The following is a 15,473-nucleotide window of genomic DNA, read 5'->3' as shown; positions in this document are numbered from 1 at the left end:
CATATACTGTATTTATGTATTCACTACGCAAAATTCCTGACTTTTACTCCTGTATTTGTTGTTTTGTAATTATGTAACTAAGGAGTACTGTATCACGTTATCTATTCCATTATGTTTCAGTCAGGTTTGACTCCTGTGTTAATTAATTATACAATGCTTCTGTCAGTTTTTACTCCGGTATTTATTATTTTCATTACTGTAAAAGCCATCTATTAACTTCACTATTGAACTTTTTTATTTTTTAAATTAAACATAGAAAAGGAAAGGTCTATCAATTATTTCTAATACATGGAGAAGGGGTAGCTTCTTAAAATAGTTTATTTTATGAAAATAGTAAAAATATGAAGCCAAGAACACTGGGTACAAGTTGAAATATATCTTCAATTTAATAAAAATCTGCCATCTCAACTGTGCATCACAAACCAACCAACAACATGCTATTTTGTACATATTAACAACAAAAAAAACAAATATATGAAACTGTTAGACAAGAGCTGATCTTTTACAAAGACTCATTTTCTTAAAAAGGTCTCCAAGAGTGAGACTTTAAGTCTTTTGGAAAAAATGTTAAAAGTCTTTGACAACTTGAAAGTTGTGTAAAATGGTATTCCATCTCCTGAAATGAGTTTTCTCTGCAAAAAATGGCACGAAGCTTCTCGCCAAAAATATTTTGAAGGCACTATCGTCGTTAAAATGAAAATGGGACCGACAGTTGGCCATTCCCACAGCAGTTTGCGGATTAAAATGACCTAACACAGCATCTCAAACACTGTGAAGGGCTCTCTGAGGTCACTCAGTGGCTCTCCTTGTGAAATAGGAAGATATTTTTTTCATGCTTTGTGGCGAGCTGATAGTCTGAAAAAGAAGATGTAAGAAAAAGGTTACAAAAGGTTTTCCAGCACTGTGAAGGTCAGATGGTATTGACTTCCTGGACTGTGCTCTCTGCTGTAGCTGTGACACTGAATGAAGAGGCGAGAGAGTTGATTTTCTTGACTGACAGCATATTTACAATGCCTGCATGTGATGCCTGGTGTTAACAGCAGGCAACAAGCAAAATGAAACAGCAAATGTTTCTAAGCTGCTGTTTCATGCATGTGTGAAGTTGACTTGAGCTTGACTCCACCCTTTAAAAGCTCCAATTTGTTTGCAGGCTACAGCAATACAAGCTATAAAAAATACAGATTGTGCTTACCGGTGAAGCTGGCGTCTTGCCTGCTTGTTTCTTCGCAGCACTGGGACTTCGGGGACTGCTCGGGCTCCCTCTCATCTTTTGGCCCATAACTGACAGCCAGTCTGTCAGTGGTGGACACTGATTCTCCTTGCCAGTCTCTCTTGATGCGGCACCCTCAGTTTGGCTGTCTGCCTGATCTGGACTCTCCTGAGCCGAGCAGCAGATGTCAGACAGGGCCCGGCTCCTCTTGGCTACATGGAAAAGTCTTGCAACGCCGTCATACTCCTCGGCACCCTCACCACCGTCAGATGAACCCGTCTCCAGTCTTCGCTTGGCACGCCGCGCTGTGGGAGGGGTGAAGCTGGCCGGGTTCTGAGGACACGGGCTGAGCACCTTACGTAGCAGGAGGCTGTTTTGACAAGGAGATAGCCACGTTTTGATGGAACGTGGTGTTCTCTGACAAATAACAGTCTTTGCGTCCTGGAGAGGCGAGGTGGTGCTGGAGGGGAGAGGCAAGGCAGCCCCACTCGGAGCACACGCGGCCAACTGCGGTGAAGCCAGGCCTCCGATGCTCTCGGCACTCTGTTCCTTAGCGGGCGTCGTCTCGGTGGGGTTTGAAAGCTCTGAATAAAATTAAAATAATAAAGACTTGAACCCTTATGACCTGTTCACGACATAGCGCTTCACGTTGCAAAATGAAAAACAAATGCACAGTGTGGTGCACAGTGGCCAAATAATGTCTGAACCCTTTAAAAGACTGAAAAGTGCTTATTGTTGATACTCTAAATCCTGTAATATGCCTCCCAGTTATTAAACTGCATTTTAAATTCACTTCGACACATTAAGAAACAATTACAGGTATACAGTGTACAGTATTGTGGTTATAAAGCAACTTTGCTCTGCGTCCTTGTGGTGTATTAGAGTGATCGATCAGTGCTCTGTTGCTTGGGTCTGTTATTGTATTTACTACTGCTACCAGTAGAGGGATTTGGGAGGGATGGCTGGGATTGAATAATTAAAGGGATTTTGTTTCATGTTAAAAATAAAACAACTTATATGGTTGACTACTCATGCATCTCCTGTAGGTTTACAAAAAGTGCCCTTACTGTGTGGACTCTTAGGACGTGCCCAGCCTACAAGATTGGCCTCTCCCACTGAAGACTGTGCTCCATCCATTTCCCGATGAAGGCGCCAGATGCGTACAGTGTGGTCATCGGAGCAGGAAGCAATCTGAAAGGTGGATTATTTAAAAAAAAAAAAAAAGGACCTAAATTAACCTACTTGTGAATGTTTGCAAGCCTGAGTGTTCCTTTTAACGTGCAAGATGATCACCTCACCTTCGTGAAGTCTGTTGGGCACCATGCAACAGATGTCACCTCCTCACTGTGGCCTTGGAGTGTCATCGGAGGATGAGTGGGATCAGAGATCTGCAGTGAACAACTGCTCTTTTAGAATCACAGCAAACAACACAAAAGGAATTGCCATTATTTTCCATTCCAATACGATGTACCTTCCAGATGTACGTGTTGTTGTCACTGGAACCACTGGCCAAGAACTGGTCATCTGGGCTAATTGTGGACTTGATGTAAAAAGATGAGTTTTGGTGGCCACTGAACACTGCCTCTGTGGAGGAAAACTGAAATGAGGATCCTAAACGCAATTGGGGTCGTCTTATATACAGAGCCACTGATGGCGAGCAGCCCTCTACATCATTAACGATGTATTTAGATGACAGTATTCCAATCAGTTGTCAATACTTTTAGGAGAACACAGTTGTGCTGTATGTTTAAACAGTGCCATCTTGCGTTACTCGTTGCACCGTTTAATAGGATACTAGTTAATAGCCCCATCTAGTGATAAGCATGAAAATAAAATATCATTGATATTCTGCAAGTTATCTACAATACTTGATAAAAGGTTATATTTCTACTTGATGCTATATTTATACTCGATAAAAGGTAACAGTGTTATGAGAGGAAAAAGCAAAAGCAAAAAAAAAAAAAAGTATAATTACAAGATAATTTGTTGTTACATTAACAGAATAAAGCAAAATTTCATGAAAAAAATTAAATATTTTGACAGTACACTATATATCTGGAGACTAAAGTAATAGTATTACAAGAATACATAAAGACATAACATACATTTTAACAAGTGTCAAAATTCCCAGCCAACCTAAATAGAGCAGCCTGAGTCAACCTTTCTAATTATTAATAAACAAATACGGTAAATATGTTTTTAAAAGACTAGGAAAACTTAATTAGTTGTTGTTCTGTAATATATTTTTATATTAATATTAATAAATATTATTATCAGAATACTGCTATCTGAAGATGTCCCAGGAAGTCCATGGATGTAGCTGACGTCATGTTGGGCTTCTTCAGACAGCTTCTTTTGACTTAAAATTGCAATTTTTTAATCTTGTAAAAATATATATATTTTTTGTCCCCTTGTAAAACTGTGACTGTTTTTCTAGTTAAATTCTGACTTATTTACGATAAAATTTGATTTTATTTCCAAGCAAAATATGACCCTCACGCATCCCTCACACATTATGAAGTCTACCTGCTGCTTATTGTTTGTTTACCTGGGCTAGTTTTTGTTCCGCTGACGTTGAACATGTAAATGCTGTCATCAGTGCAGTTGCACATGACGTTGGACCTTGTGGAGTCCAACACAAGTCCAGAATAACCTGCGACACAAGCAGAATAGCAGTTAACACTTTCAATGTGCATTTGCGTACAAATAAAAAGGTGCAAAACTAACCCAGGCGCATGCGCATGGAAGAACCAGGATACGGGAACGTCTGCAGGGGCACAGGATCGTGATGGTGCGCTGTGTAGTTTTTCCTCAAGTCCCACATCTTAACAACACTTTAAGAATAAATAAAAGTTTAGTTTTTAAGTGCATTTTAGACAGAATGTTAGTAAGCATGTGAGTGGTGCATCTTTACCCATCAACAGCACCAGAGGAGATTAGGGTGTGCTGATCTCGGAATAAAACCACAGTGACACTTTGTTGGGTGTCCTGCGAAACGCATCGGAGAATCAGAACGGCCTCCAGTTGTCTTAGCAGTGGTCAGTTGTTGAGAACACTCACCACACTCGGAGCCATGCCGCGCGTGCTGAGTCGCCTCTTCTTCGTTTTGGACGGGGGGTTCGCCTCTGCTTTGTTATGAGCGCCGCGGATCTGTTTCACCTGTTTGTAGAAACCATCTGAGGAGACCGCAAAACAGACATTATGTGCCTGAAAAGCATCAAGCTGAAATGTGAGAAAAACTGAAACAAAAATGGGTACCTTTTTTGCTGCACCGTGTATCCCAGACTAAAATATTTCCATCTCTTGCGCCAGTACAGAACACAGCTGTTAGAGGACAAACGACCTCATCAATATGCTTGCTATTGCACTGTAGGGACGAACGTTATAATGCGATTGCTAGCACTACTTTGCTGCACCTGGCAGAGGCGCTGCTGATTCTGGCTCAACTGAAGAATAACTGTGTTTTTTTTCCATTTGTTACAGAGCTTTTTTAATGTCGTATTATTTAAAGAAATATTCTATTGGGGGGAGCTCTTTATATTAAATACTGAACACGTTATGTATAGACTTTTAGCATTTGGCTGGTGAAAATAATGTGTGTGTGTGTGTGTGTGTGTGTGTATATATATATATATATATATATATATATATAAAACAACATATGGAAAGTGAAATTGCAGTTTAAAACTAAATAAGAACAAATACTGTATTACATGGACGCGCACACACCTGTCACTTTACTGAAACACTTCATCAGTAGACAAGATGGCAGGAAGTTGGTTTACAACATTGTCAGACTCCACACTTTAATCTACATGAGACACCAGTTACTTTCGTCAATAGGTGCTGCTGTTTTGGGCACACCAGGTAACTTTTTAATGCTCATGTCTGGACGAAAGAGGTGTATGGAAACCGCCGTTTAAACTTAACATAAAATGTATATTTAAAAGAAATACAGAAAACTATTCATTTATTGTTGATTTTCCCTTTTGTCCATCAAGTACCAAATGGACTCCTTTTTTTACTATTAAAATCCAACTTCTCTTTGGTTTAAAAATGATACCTCTGTCCTCGAGAGTGAATGCGACAGACTTGAGGCTGCAAAGGTGGCCCTTAAAGCTGCCTAAAAGCTCCCCGGACTTTACATCCCACAACCTGGCCATCTGGTCCCCTGCAGCAGTCACCTAGATTGATGCAAGACAATGATAATGGAACAAAAAACTGTGTTAAAACATGTTATTGTGCAGATGTTTGTAAGTATATGGTGACTACAGCATGTCTTACCAATTGAGACTCCCCTGGTACCCATGCTATGTCAAAGACTGCGTTCTCATGGGCCAGCCATTCTGCAAGTGTACACACTCAACATCAGACTGGTAGAAAAATGCAAATTTAAAAAGGGTACTGTGCAAATGCACACCTTTAAGAAGTGGGTTTCCTCTGCGTTCTGTGTTGTAAATCCTGACAATGCCTTCTTCATTTGCCACGGCAAGAACATCCTGAATCTCCCTTGCTGGGGAAAAAAAGATTGATATGGATAAATAAATCATAACAGACACATCATCCGATGATAAACAGATTGAGCTCTACCAGAGGAGAAAGACAATCCAAACGGGGGCACAGAATCGCCAAGGTTCCCATAGGAGATGTGTTCATCATGGCGAACACACTGATAGCCTTGCAGAAAGGAGCTCAGAGGGTACTTGGGCCAGGGGTGTGCAGGAAGGGCTAGGAGGATAAATGCATTTTATATTGAATTGTGCAACTTTTTTTGATCAGCTTGCTTCATTGTTGCAGTAGATGCATATTCAATGTACCATATGATTTGCTACAGTTGGCTTAATTTGCAATTGCAAAAGTTTCTGTAGTGATTTTCACAATTTATCATGCCGGTAGTATTTAAGTTATTCACTAGTAACGTCAGTTACTGGAGTTGTGGTAGTGGAGTCTGGCCTGATCCACATACTTGCTGGAGGAGGCAAGCTGCAAGCCAGCTTTAAATGCTAACGATACCGCATTCATATGGAGATTTAGGGTCGACAAAACCCAGTAAAGCAGGATAAACCGGGTTTATTATTCGATGAAACTTAATTGCAGCAAGGAATCGGCCCCCAAAACTGAAAGATGAAATACAATATGTATACAACATTGTCAGTGAATAAGTAAGTTATTGTATTTCATCAATGCTAACGGAGACAAATAGCTGTTTTAAAAACGTCTAACTCACCATTCTGCCGTTGTCTCCCGAGTCGTCTGTCAACAATTGAACGGAAAAGCATGCCTGTGCTTTAGTGGGAGACGATCAGATTAATCCAAAATATATATTTTATGATGCAAAGTTCATTTACTGGTGGCGGTGGTCCCTCTGAGATACTTCTCTTCTTTCCCGCGAACACAACGCTTGAACGCAGGAGCCGAATTCCCCGCTAAACCAGAGTTCTGCGCTCCCATTGGTCGAAAAAGACACTTCCGCTCCAGAGTAACGTTCGTTTCCGCTTTTTGTGCGCCTAATCGCCGTTAGAATAAATTGCATAAGCAGTGAATTACAAGCTTCCATTTGAATAAGATATAAAAAACTGCAGTATTTCACACCACACCTGCAAATAACCTATTTATTTACCAATAACGCCGTACAAAACGCACAAAGAAACGCATGTATGTTTTTATTGTGAAAATCTGGAGGACGGAAGCTCAGGAGCTTCGATATCCGGTTTAAGAATGGATGAATAGTAGAATGCTACTTGCCCGTATGTACCCTCATATCGGAAATATTAAGCTGGAAAAGGACGTATAATGTCTCTTTCAGCGGCACGCTCGTTCCTGTCGGAGGCTTGCTATGGAGAGCAAGAACTTGACGCAAATTCTGCTCTTATGGAGCTGGACAAAGGTGCCGACAAGCTAGCCTGCTAACGAGTTAGCATAGCTTCCAGTGTATTCACGTGACTTATGTATGGGTTATCACTACGGCGTTTATGACATTCTGTTGTTTTGACCAGGGCTGCGGTCGGGAAAACCTGGGGAGCAGTGTGAGGCTGTGGTGCTCTTCCCAAAACTCTTCCTCAAGTACCCGTTCCCCATCCTCATTAACTCTGCGTTCCTGAAACTTGCAGACATCTTCAGACTTGGGTATGTATCTATCAAAGTGGAAGACATCATGAACAAACAGGAATTTGAATAAGCTTGTTTCTCTGATTTCAGGAACAACTTTCTTCGCCTCTGTGTACTTAAAGTAACCCAGCAGAGTGAGAAACATCTGGAAAAAATCCTCAATGTGGATGAATTTGTCAAAAGGGTGTTTTCAGTCATCCATAGCAATGACCCTGTGGCTCGAGCCATCACTCTGAGGTGACGTATCACAGAAAATTTAGATCATTACTTTGGTTAGCTGTAATTCAACTGCACCGACCTCTCAACAGGATGCTGGGTAGTTTGGCTTCTATCATCCCAGAGAGGAAAAACGCCCACCACAGTATTCGCCAGAGTCTCGACTCTCATGACAACGTGGAAGTGGAAGCAGCTATATTTGCTGCAGCCAGCTTTTCTGCCCAGTCAAAGTAAGGCTATACCATTGGAAACTCACTTACAGTAGACCCTTTGGTGTTGTAAGCAGTATTTTAAGATTCTTAATTGTATTAAAAGTGTAACAAAAAGTTAAGCACTGTATAATGACACTAAAACAATATAAATCTACACATATTTTGACATCTGCACAAAGCTTAATACAGAAGTGGAGGGAGGGGATTGCTGACGGCTCATAGACTTTCATGCTTTTCAACCGTCAGGCAAGTGCATAAATAAGTCAAATGCTGTATAATAAAGCTGAAGGGGATTGCAATTCAAACATTTATCAACATTTTTGACTGTTATACAAGGTTAAACCAGTGTATAAAGCTGCTGTTTCTTGTTTTCAGAGACTTTGCTGCTGGGATTTGCAACAAAGTCAGTGAGATGATTCAAGGTAACGCCTCAAATTATTATGGAAGATTATTGTAAAAGAGGCTGGCTTTTTAAAAAATATAAATACATTGCAGCCTTTCTCCTCAACATCCAAGTTGTTGTCTTAAACACTTCCCAGGTTTAGACACCCCCGTCGACTTGAAGCTGAAGTTGATCCCCATGCTGCAGCACATGCATCACGACGCCAGTCTGGCATCCAGCAGCCGAGAACTTTTGCAGAACCTGGTCACCTCTTACCCCTCTACCCCTATGGTCATTGTCACCCTGCACACTTTCACCCAGCTGGCGGCCTCATCCCTCATTGATATACCCAAGCAGGTTGTGCCTTAAAGCCAACATATTTGTGTTTAATCTTAATGATATTGCCCTTTAACATGTTAATGTCCCTTTAGTTGCAGCTCCTCCTTCAATACCTGAAGGATGACCCACGGAAAGCTGTCAAAAGACTTGCAGTTAACGATTTAAAGCTCTTGGCAAGGAAGGCTCCTCATCTTTGGATTAAAGAAAACACTCAGGTATGTGGAAGCTGTCGACATATACCGCCAGTCAAATGTTAGGACACTTTATCATGAGGAAGTGTCGAAACTTTTGACTGGTAGTGTGGATAAGACGGTTTAGGTCATTGATTCATTTTTGTACTTGCAGACCCTGTGCGAGTGTGCACTGAGCAGCCCTTATATTAGTTTGAAGCTTGGAATGTTAGCTGTGCTGTCTACCCTTTCTGGAACAATTGCAATAAAGCAGTACTTTAATCATACAACAGGTAGCATTCATCTTGTTTTGCTCTGCAATTTTAACTTTAAACACCATCTTAAGACTTTTCATTAGCCTTCAACTCTGACTGGAATCGATGTAATTATATTCAGGCAGCGTCTCCGCTCCTTCCCGGCTCACCGACCTGGTGAAATTGGCACAAGAGTGCTGTTACCATAGTAACCTGTCTGTCGCTGCCCACGGCGCTATAGTGCTCTCCAACATTGTCATTTCCTGTCCAGAAAAAGGTAAGTTATCCACTTGTAGGCAATTCCCTCTCATGCAGTATTACACTTACCTATATTTGGCTGTGCCTGTACATCCCCAGATATAGCCCATCTGGAGCAGGATACATTGTTGGGGGTGGAGTCCCTGCTGATGCTTTGCAGTCAAGACGGTAGCGCTAGTGCCCAGGCCACACTCAAAGTAAGACACGGCAATACATGAAGGCTTCTTTTTGCATGACAGAAATGACCTAAAGCCTCATGGGCCTCCCCTTATACCAACCGGTACTGTTTCCCTGCTGCTAGAGTACAGGAAATAACCGGACACAGACTCTGTTCCTCTTTGCTTCGCACATCTCTCTTTTAGTCCCTCTTCTTCCTGAGAGGGAGTTCTTCTTTGCCTCTGTCATCATAGTGCGTTCTCATATGAGGCTCAGTTTGTTTTTAAACCTTAATCTCCACATTGTTTCTTGTTTACATCTTCTACCCCTCTGATTTTAGACGACCCTCACCTCATTAGTCAAGCTGCTGAAGAGTCGACCCCACCTTAGCCAATCGGCTGTGGAGTTCCTGCTAGGTCAGCTCCACTTGTCGTGCGACTCGTCCCGTGTTCTCATGTGTCACGCTCTGGCAGCCATTGCCACCCACCTGCCCGTGCTGGGCGACAGCATGCTGGGAGATCTGGTGGACCTCTTCGGAGTAGCCAGCCACTCGTCGACCGACAAACAGCAAGAGCTTCTGGTGAGGAATTTGTACTGTTCGTACCCCCCGCACATTGGAATGTATGCTTCATTTAAAACTCAAGAGTGTCCCGTTCCTTTTCTGTCTTTTGATTTTTGTGCCCCCCCTCCCCCCAGGTTTCCTTGGCAACAGTGATTTTTGTCGCTAGCCAGTCGTCTTTGACAGCTGAAGTAAAGACGGTCATCAAACGGCAACTTGAGAATGTCGCCAATGGTTGGACTGTATACCGGATTGCACGGCAAGCTTCTCGTATGGTAATCATGAGATCATCCGCTGTTTCCCACAGGGCTGCAATCTATCTGTGGCAGGGCAGAAGAGGTCATAGTCTAATTTGAATATTTGCCCGTGTTGCATGAGTGCTTTGAGGCCATGTCCCACCAATATGGATATTTGAAAAATGCATTTCCCTATGCGTTTGCCTTCTCGTCCACACGCAAACGTATGAGGTGTGTTCCGTGTGCTGCACAGTAGAACCTCCAGTTTGTTGCATTTTTGAAACACATTTCCATTAGAAGTCAATGGCAATTAAAATAATCATTTTTCTAGTCAACAATTGATGAGCAAGTACTGGTAATATTTTTGTGACTATTAACTGTTATACAGAATTAAAAATAACCAACTTGTGTACTCATGCGCCTGGGAGGCGAGTTTGCAGTGTGCATTCCATTCGTCTTTTATTATTGATGTCAACTTGTTGTCACTTATTGTACTGAGCCACCACCACGGGGTCATGTGGCCCAGGTTTTTTTTTTTTTTTTCCAGTTTACAGGAAAGTTTTTTCTATTGGTTTCCAAACTGTGCAACATTTTGTTTATACTGTTTATGCATCATATGATCTCTTAACTGCTATGTTTGAACAATTGTAGATATTTTGAGTGAAAGTGTTCTCCTGAATCAACAGGGGTGTCACGAGCTCTCCAGCGAGCTCTACCAGAGTCTGCGGACCCGCGTGGCATCAGAGCACTTCTACTTCTGGCTCAACAGCCTGAAGGAGTTCTCCCAGGCCGAGCAGTGCCTGACACACATGGAGGACGGCGACTACAGCGGGGCCATGAGCGCCATCGCCGAGGCCCTGCGCTCCTACCAAAAGGGCATTGCTTCCCTCACGGCGAGTTAACCGCCAGACATCTGGCTGCCGTTAAACATTTATTCCACCACACACTTCAGTCTTTGTGTTGGATCTGATCCCACACCGCCTGTTAGCGGATTAATGTGCATAATACGTGCCTGTATCGTCTCAATTCATCTGAGACGAGTGATGCTGCGGCGTTAATGTAAGGTTATGTGATTAATCCTCCCCTCCAGGCGGCCAGCACGCCTCTAAATCCACTTACGTTCCAGTGTGAGTTCATTAAGCTGCGGATCGACACCCTGCAAGCTCTGTCCCAGCTCATTTGTACCTGCAACAGCCTCAAGACCAGCCCGCCGCCTGCCATCGCCACCTCTATCGCCCTGAGCTCGGGCAATGACCTGCAGCGCTGCGGCCGCATCTCCATTCAGGTAAAACACTGGCACAGTAGAGATGGAAAAATGAAGCGAAGCGAAGCATGAAAACCTTTAGCATAACTATCACTGCTTTAAACATTTCTATCGTTTTCAGATGAAAGTATGCATGGACGAGTTCAAAAGTCTTGCCGCTCGCTACGCTGAGTTACACCAGTCGTCGTTTGACGCCGACTGTGCCACCCTTCGCAATGTGGAGCTGTATCCTTTTGCCTCAGTCGGGTGCACCTCCTGACTATGATGTGTTCCCTGCCATGATATTTTCTTTGAACTAACCGCCCCTTCAGACAACAACAGAGCTGTCTGCTTGTCTCTCACGTGATCGAGGCTCTGATTTTGGATCCGCAGACAGTCTGGTAAGACTTAAGTGAATCTGCTTTGGATTCAATACATTTCCAACTTATTTTGCGAACCTGCACTTGACATTTAGGAAGATTAGTCATTTGCGATATGTCAAAGGGCATGACTTGAGCAATGCATTCATGTTGGGCATTCCTAGAATACGCCAAGCCCTTGCATAACATCTAAAGATAACTGATCACTGTGGTCTGTGTGCTTGTGCGTGTTTGTGCAGTTATCAGGAGTACGGCTCCCTCGGCTCTGTTCAGACCGAGAGTGAATATGAGCGACGCATGATGTCGGTCTTCACCCACGTGCTGGAGGAAGTGGAGAACCTGAACAAGAAGCATCCACCCGTGTCATACTTGGTAAAAAAAATAAAAAAAATATTAGTGATGCACCAATCAGTATCGGACGATTTCCGTAAAAAAAACATGTGATCGGCATATGGCGATAATCGCCTTTCAACGGCAGTCACAAAATGCGATCACCTGTGGCTTTCACCATTGCAGCACGCAGCGATCCTTTCATGCAGTGTAGTGTCTTGCCCAAACTAACGTCTTGGGCTGCGTCGTCCTCCCACTTTCCTTCAAAACAAAAACAATCACATCTTCCGTGTGGAATTTAACTACAAACACATGCCACAAAAACTATGTTACGGAAATTTTAATAGCTCGCCTTACTGTATATTCAGCATCCACAGATTTATACATGCATTTTTTTTTTTTTTTTTAAGAACCAATGGTAAGGTGTTATTTACAATGAGTAAATGTATTATTGTCTCCTCTTCAGCATACAGGTTGTCTTTGTGACGCCATCATAGCGCTACTGAAGGTCCCGCTATCTTTCCAGAGGTACTTCTTCCAAAAGCTTCAGTCAACCAGCATCAAGGTAACCTAATTTTAGAACAGAACCGCTGTCAACAAAGCAGCGCTCTTTTGATGACCTTACCCGCTATTGTGTCTTCTTGTCGTCCCTTTCAGAACTGTCTGGCAGTCTTACAATGTTCTGTTGTAAATATATAGTTTTGGGAACCCTTTTGAGTGTTCTGTCAGACTTAAGCATGTGTTATTTCTCCAGCTCGCTCTCTCGCCGTCCCCCCGAACACCAAACGAGCCCATCGCGGTACAGAACAACCAGCAGCTGACTCTAAAGGTGGAGGGGGTGGTTCAGCATGGCACAAGCCCAGGACTCTTTAGGAAGATCCAGTCTGTCTGTCTCAGTGTCACATCCACTCTCCAGAGCAAGTCGGGACCAGACTACAAGGTTTTTACCCCCCGCCTTTTCTCCAAATGTTGCAGTCATTTATATCCTACTTTATCACGGTGTATTGTATATATATATATTTTTTTTTACAAAAAAAACACAACAGATGGAGGACTTACCATATTTAGTAGTAACCTTGGTTGTCATCATGCCCCAATTAATCACCAGGTGTTTTGTCCACTTTTATGAATAAGTAACCCCCCACATCTTTAGGCATTAAAGTGTCACTAGATGGCTGTAATTACATTTACATTTACAATGACTGATACACCATGTGTTGCGGTAGAGCAGACGTGGCATCTGTAAAGCTGAATTTATGGTGGCGATTAAAGAAAAAGCGGCTAAATATTTCAACGTTAAATTGAAAAAAATGAAGGATTGAGGGGGGTGGTAAGAAAGTGAGGCTGATAAAGTGTCAGCGATATACCTGTCAGTTTAAATGCGCTTCACATGTAATATAAAGCTTAACATTTATTACCTTACACATTATGTTGCAATATATTATTCAATAGGTATAATTATTTATTTATTTAATATTATGCATTAGAGTAATCCCTCGCCGCTTTGAGTTTTGCGGCTATATAATAAATAAATAATAAATTACTGTTGTTTTGCAAAATTAAGCATTTTCAGGCACAAAATTGAAATAAAATACAAATTTAGGGCATTCAGAAGGCACAATCAAAGATGTTATGACATGTAGTATTCTACACTGGTCACTAGGTGTCAGTAATGTTGGGTGAGACACACAATCACCGAACTTGTTGGCCAGAACAACAGGCTTTTTATTGCAGGTTTGAATTCTCTCACAACGGGCACAATAATCCCTAACACGGGTTACTGTTGCGGCCGTACCCCACGCCAAGTTAAAACTCACCTCCCCTAGCACAGGAACACACAACAGCACAACGACACAAACGCAATAATTATGCGCTTAAGGGTCATTACCTTACAGGGATGAGACAATAGCCACCACAGGAAGTACTGTACAGAACATGATGTAAAAAAAAAAAGCAATAAGAAACTCTCTCACCATATGTGAGTGTATTATGTCTTTTGTCTTAACTGACTTATTTTCTCTTATGTCTACTATATTGGGTAATACGAGTGTATAGGTGATTTATAAGAGTGTTTTTCAGGTCTACGGGGCTCTGTTAAAAACTGTATTTAAAAGGTCATAAAAGGGTTTTCTGTGCTCTAACTATGAAAATATTCAATTTATAAATAAGGTACCCTACATGTGGAAATTCATTTATCACGGCCGGGTCTGGAACCAGTTAAGTACGATGAAGGAGGGATTACTTTGTCATTAATTCATTTGTACAAACAAAGGCCTCCCCCGTAGATGCCTGGTAGTCTGCAGTTGTGTATTTACTATTGCCTGCTATATGAGGAACTACGGGATTGAACGAGCGTAGCCATTCTTGCGAGGATTTCGTGCCAACATTCTTAATTTGCCTTTCAGATTGCCCTGGACAGTACAACCAATGAGATTGAGCAGAGGGTAGAACCTCACAATGACTACTTTAGCACCCAGTTCTTGCTCAATTTCTCCATTCTGGGCACCCACGCCGTCACCGTGGAGGCCTCCGTTGTGGATGAGAGCGGCATAGAGTGGAAGACCGGACCCAAGACGACGCTGTCTGTCAAGTCCCTGGAGGATCCTTATTCCCAGCAGCTCCGCCACCAAATGCAACAAGCTGGAGCTCAGCCTGCTTCTCAGAGGGGCACTTACAGTCGATTCTAGTTTAGATGTGTTTCAGGTTTGTAATGTAGCTCACAAAAATCTGTTTGTACATACCGTACTTGTTCAAGCGATTAAAAGACCAGATGACCAGATTATTTCATTTCATACTATAGCCATTTTATACAATGTAGATATACGTACAGTAGATTCTTGCTTTTCACAGGTGTCACAATCCGGGACTACCAGCAAATGGAGAAAATCCTTGAGTGATTGAGACACAGATAAAAATGGCTATTTTGGACACGGGGCTCTCTAGCCCTCCCCCTCCAGACCCTCAGGCTAGCTTGACATTTACCTCCGATTTGGGATCAACATTTGTAGAAAGAGTGACTGTTGTAATTATTAGATTAGATTCGGCTCCAGAACACTCCCCTGTCTCTCTTCAGTATTCCTCACACACATTCTTAAGCACAAATGTATAGGTATGCTCCACTAATGAATGATAATGGAAGATGACTGACGTACAGATGGAATCTTGAGTCACAGTGTAGAAGTGATATATGCATTTCTCTGCAGCATCTCACAGCAACTACGGTGTGTTCAGGGACCACCGAAAAAAATCAGTGAAGCATAGACAAACGTAAAAAAAAAAAGTGTTTTTTTTTAAATATGGGCGGTGAATGCTGAATGGGGGGGGGGGGGGGGGGTCCAGTGCATATACCAAAGGTGATGTATTCCTAAAGTCAGTGAACAGATCATGCAAAATTGCTCGGAAACCCACGGCTCTTTCTTA

At 42.3% G+C, this 15,473-nt stretch overlaps 2 protein-coding genes across 2 annotated transcripts; one reads left to right on the top strand and one right to left on the bottom strand.

Annotated features, from left to right (window-relative positions):
• Positions 1-418: 418 nt before the first annotated feature.
• On the bottom strand, positions 419-6,631 carry dtl (denticleless E3 ubiquitin protein ligase homolog (Drosophila)). Its single transcript, XM_054761974.1, has 15 exons — positions 6,438-6,631; positions 5,801-5,938; positions 5,631-5,723; positions 5,495-5,556; positions 5,274-5,394; positions 4,469-4,534; positions 4,271-4,386; positions 4,125-4,198; positions 3,938-4,044; positions 3,759-3,863; positions 2,682-2,794; positions 2,509-2,598; positions 2,278-2,401; positions 1,193-1,794; positions 419-855 (listed from the first exon to the last, which is right to left on the bottom strand). The coding sequence occupies exons 1-15, from the start codon at positions 6,487-6,489 to the stop codon at positions 790-792; spliced, it is 1,929 nt and encodes a 642-aa protein (XP_054617949.1). The 5' UTR covers positions 6,490-6,631; the 3' UTR covers positions 419-789.
• Positions 6,632-6,916: 285 nt separating this feature from the next.
• On the top strand, positions 6,917-14,853 carry ints7 (integrator complex subunit 7). The gene is made up of 20 exons (XM_054761798.1): positions 6,917-7,097; positions 7,207-7,336; positions 7,409-7,555; positions 7,627-7,764; positions 8,122-8,168; positions 8,286-8,485; positions 8,560-8,682; positions 8,813-8,930; positions 9,034-9,168; positions 9,249-9,346; positions 9,646-9,885; positions 10,002-10,139; positions 10,787-10,993; positions 11,191-11,385; positions 11,486-11,589; positions 11,676-11,744; positions 11,963-12,095; positions 12,520-12,618; positions 12,808-12,993; positions 14,459-14,853. Exons 1-20 carry the CDS (start codon positions 7,004-7,006, stop codon positions 14,738-14,740), a joined length of 2,883 nt encoding a protein of 960 aa, XP_054617773.1. The 5' UTR covers positions 6,917-7,003; the 3' UTR covers positions 14,741-14,853.
• The last annotated feature ends 620 nt before the right edge of the window (positions 14,854-15,473 follow it).

Source organism: Dunckerocampus dactyliophorus, chromosome 19 (genome assembly GCF_027744805.1).
Source record: "Dunckerocampus dactyliophorus isolate RoL2022-P2 chromosome 19, RoL_Ddac_1.1, whole genome shotgun sequence".
Classification (NCBI taxonomy): Eukaryota; Metazoa; Chordata; class Actinopteri; order Syngnathiformes; family Syngnathidae; genus Dunckerocampus; species Dunckerocampus dactyliophorus.
This window is presented reverse-complemented; position numbering and strand designations above follow the sequence as displayed.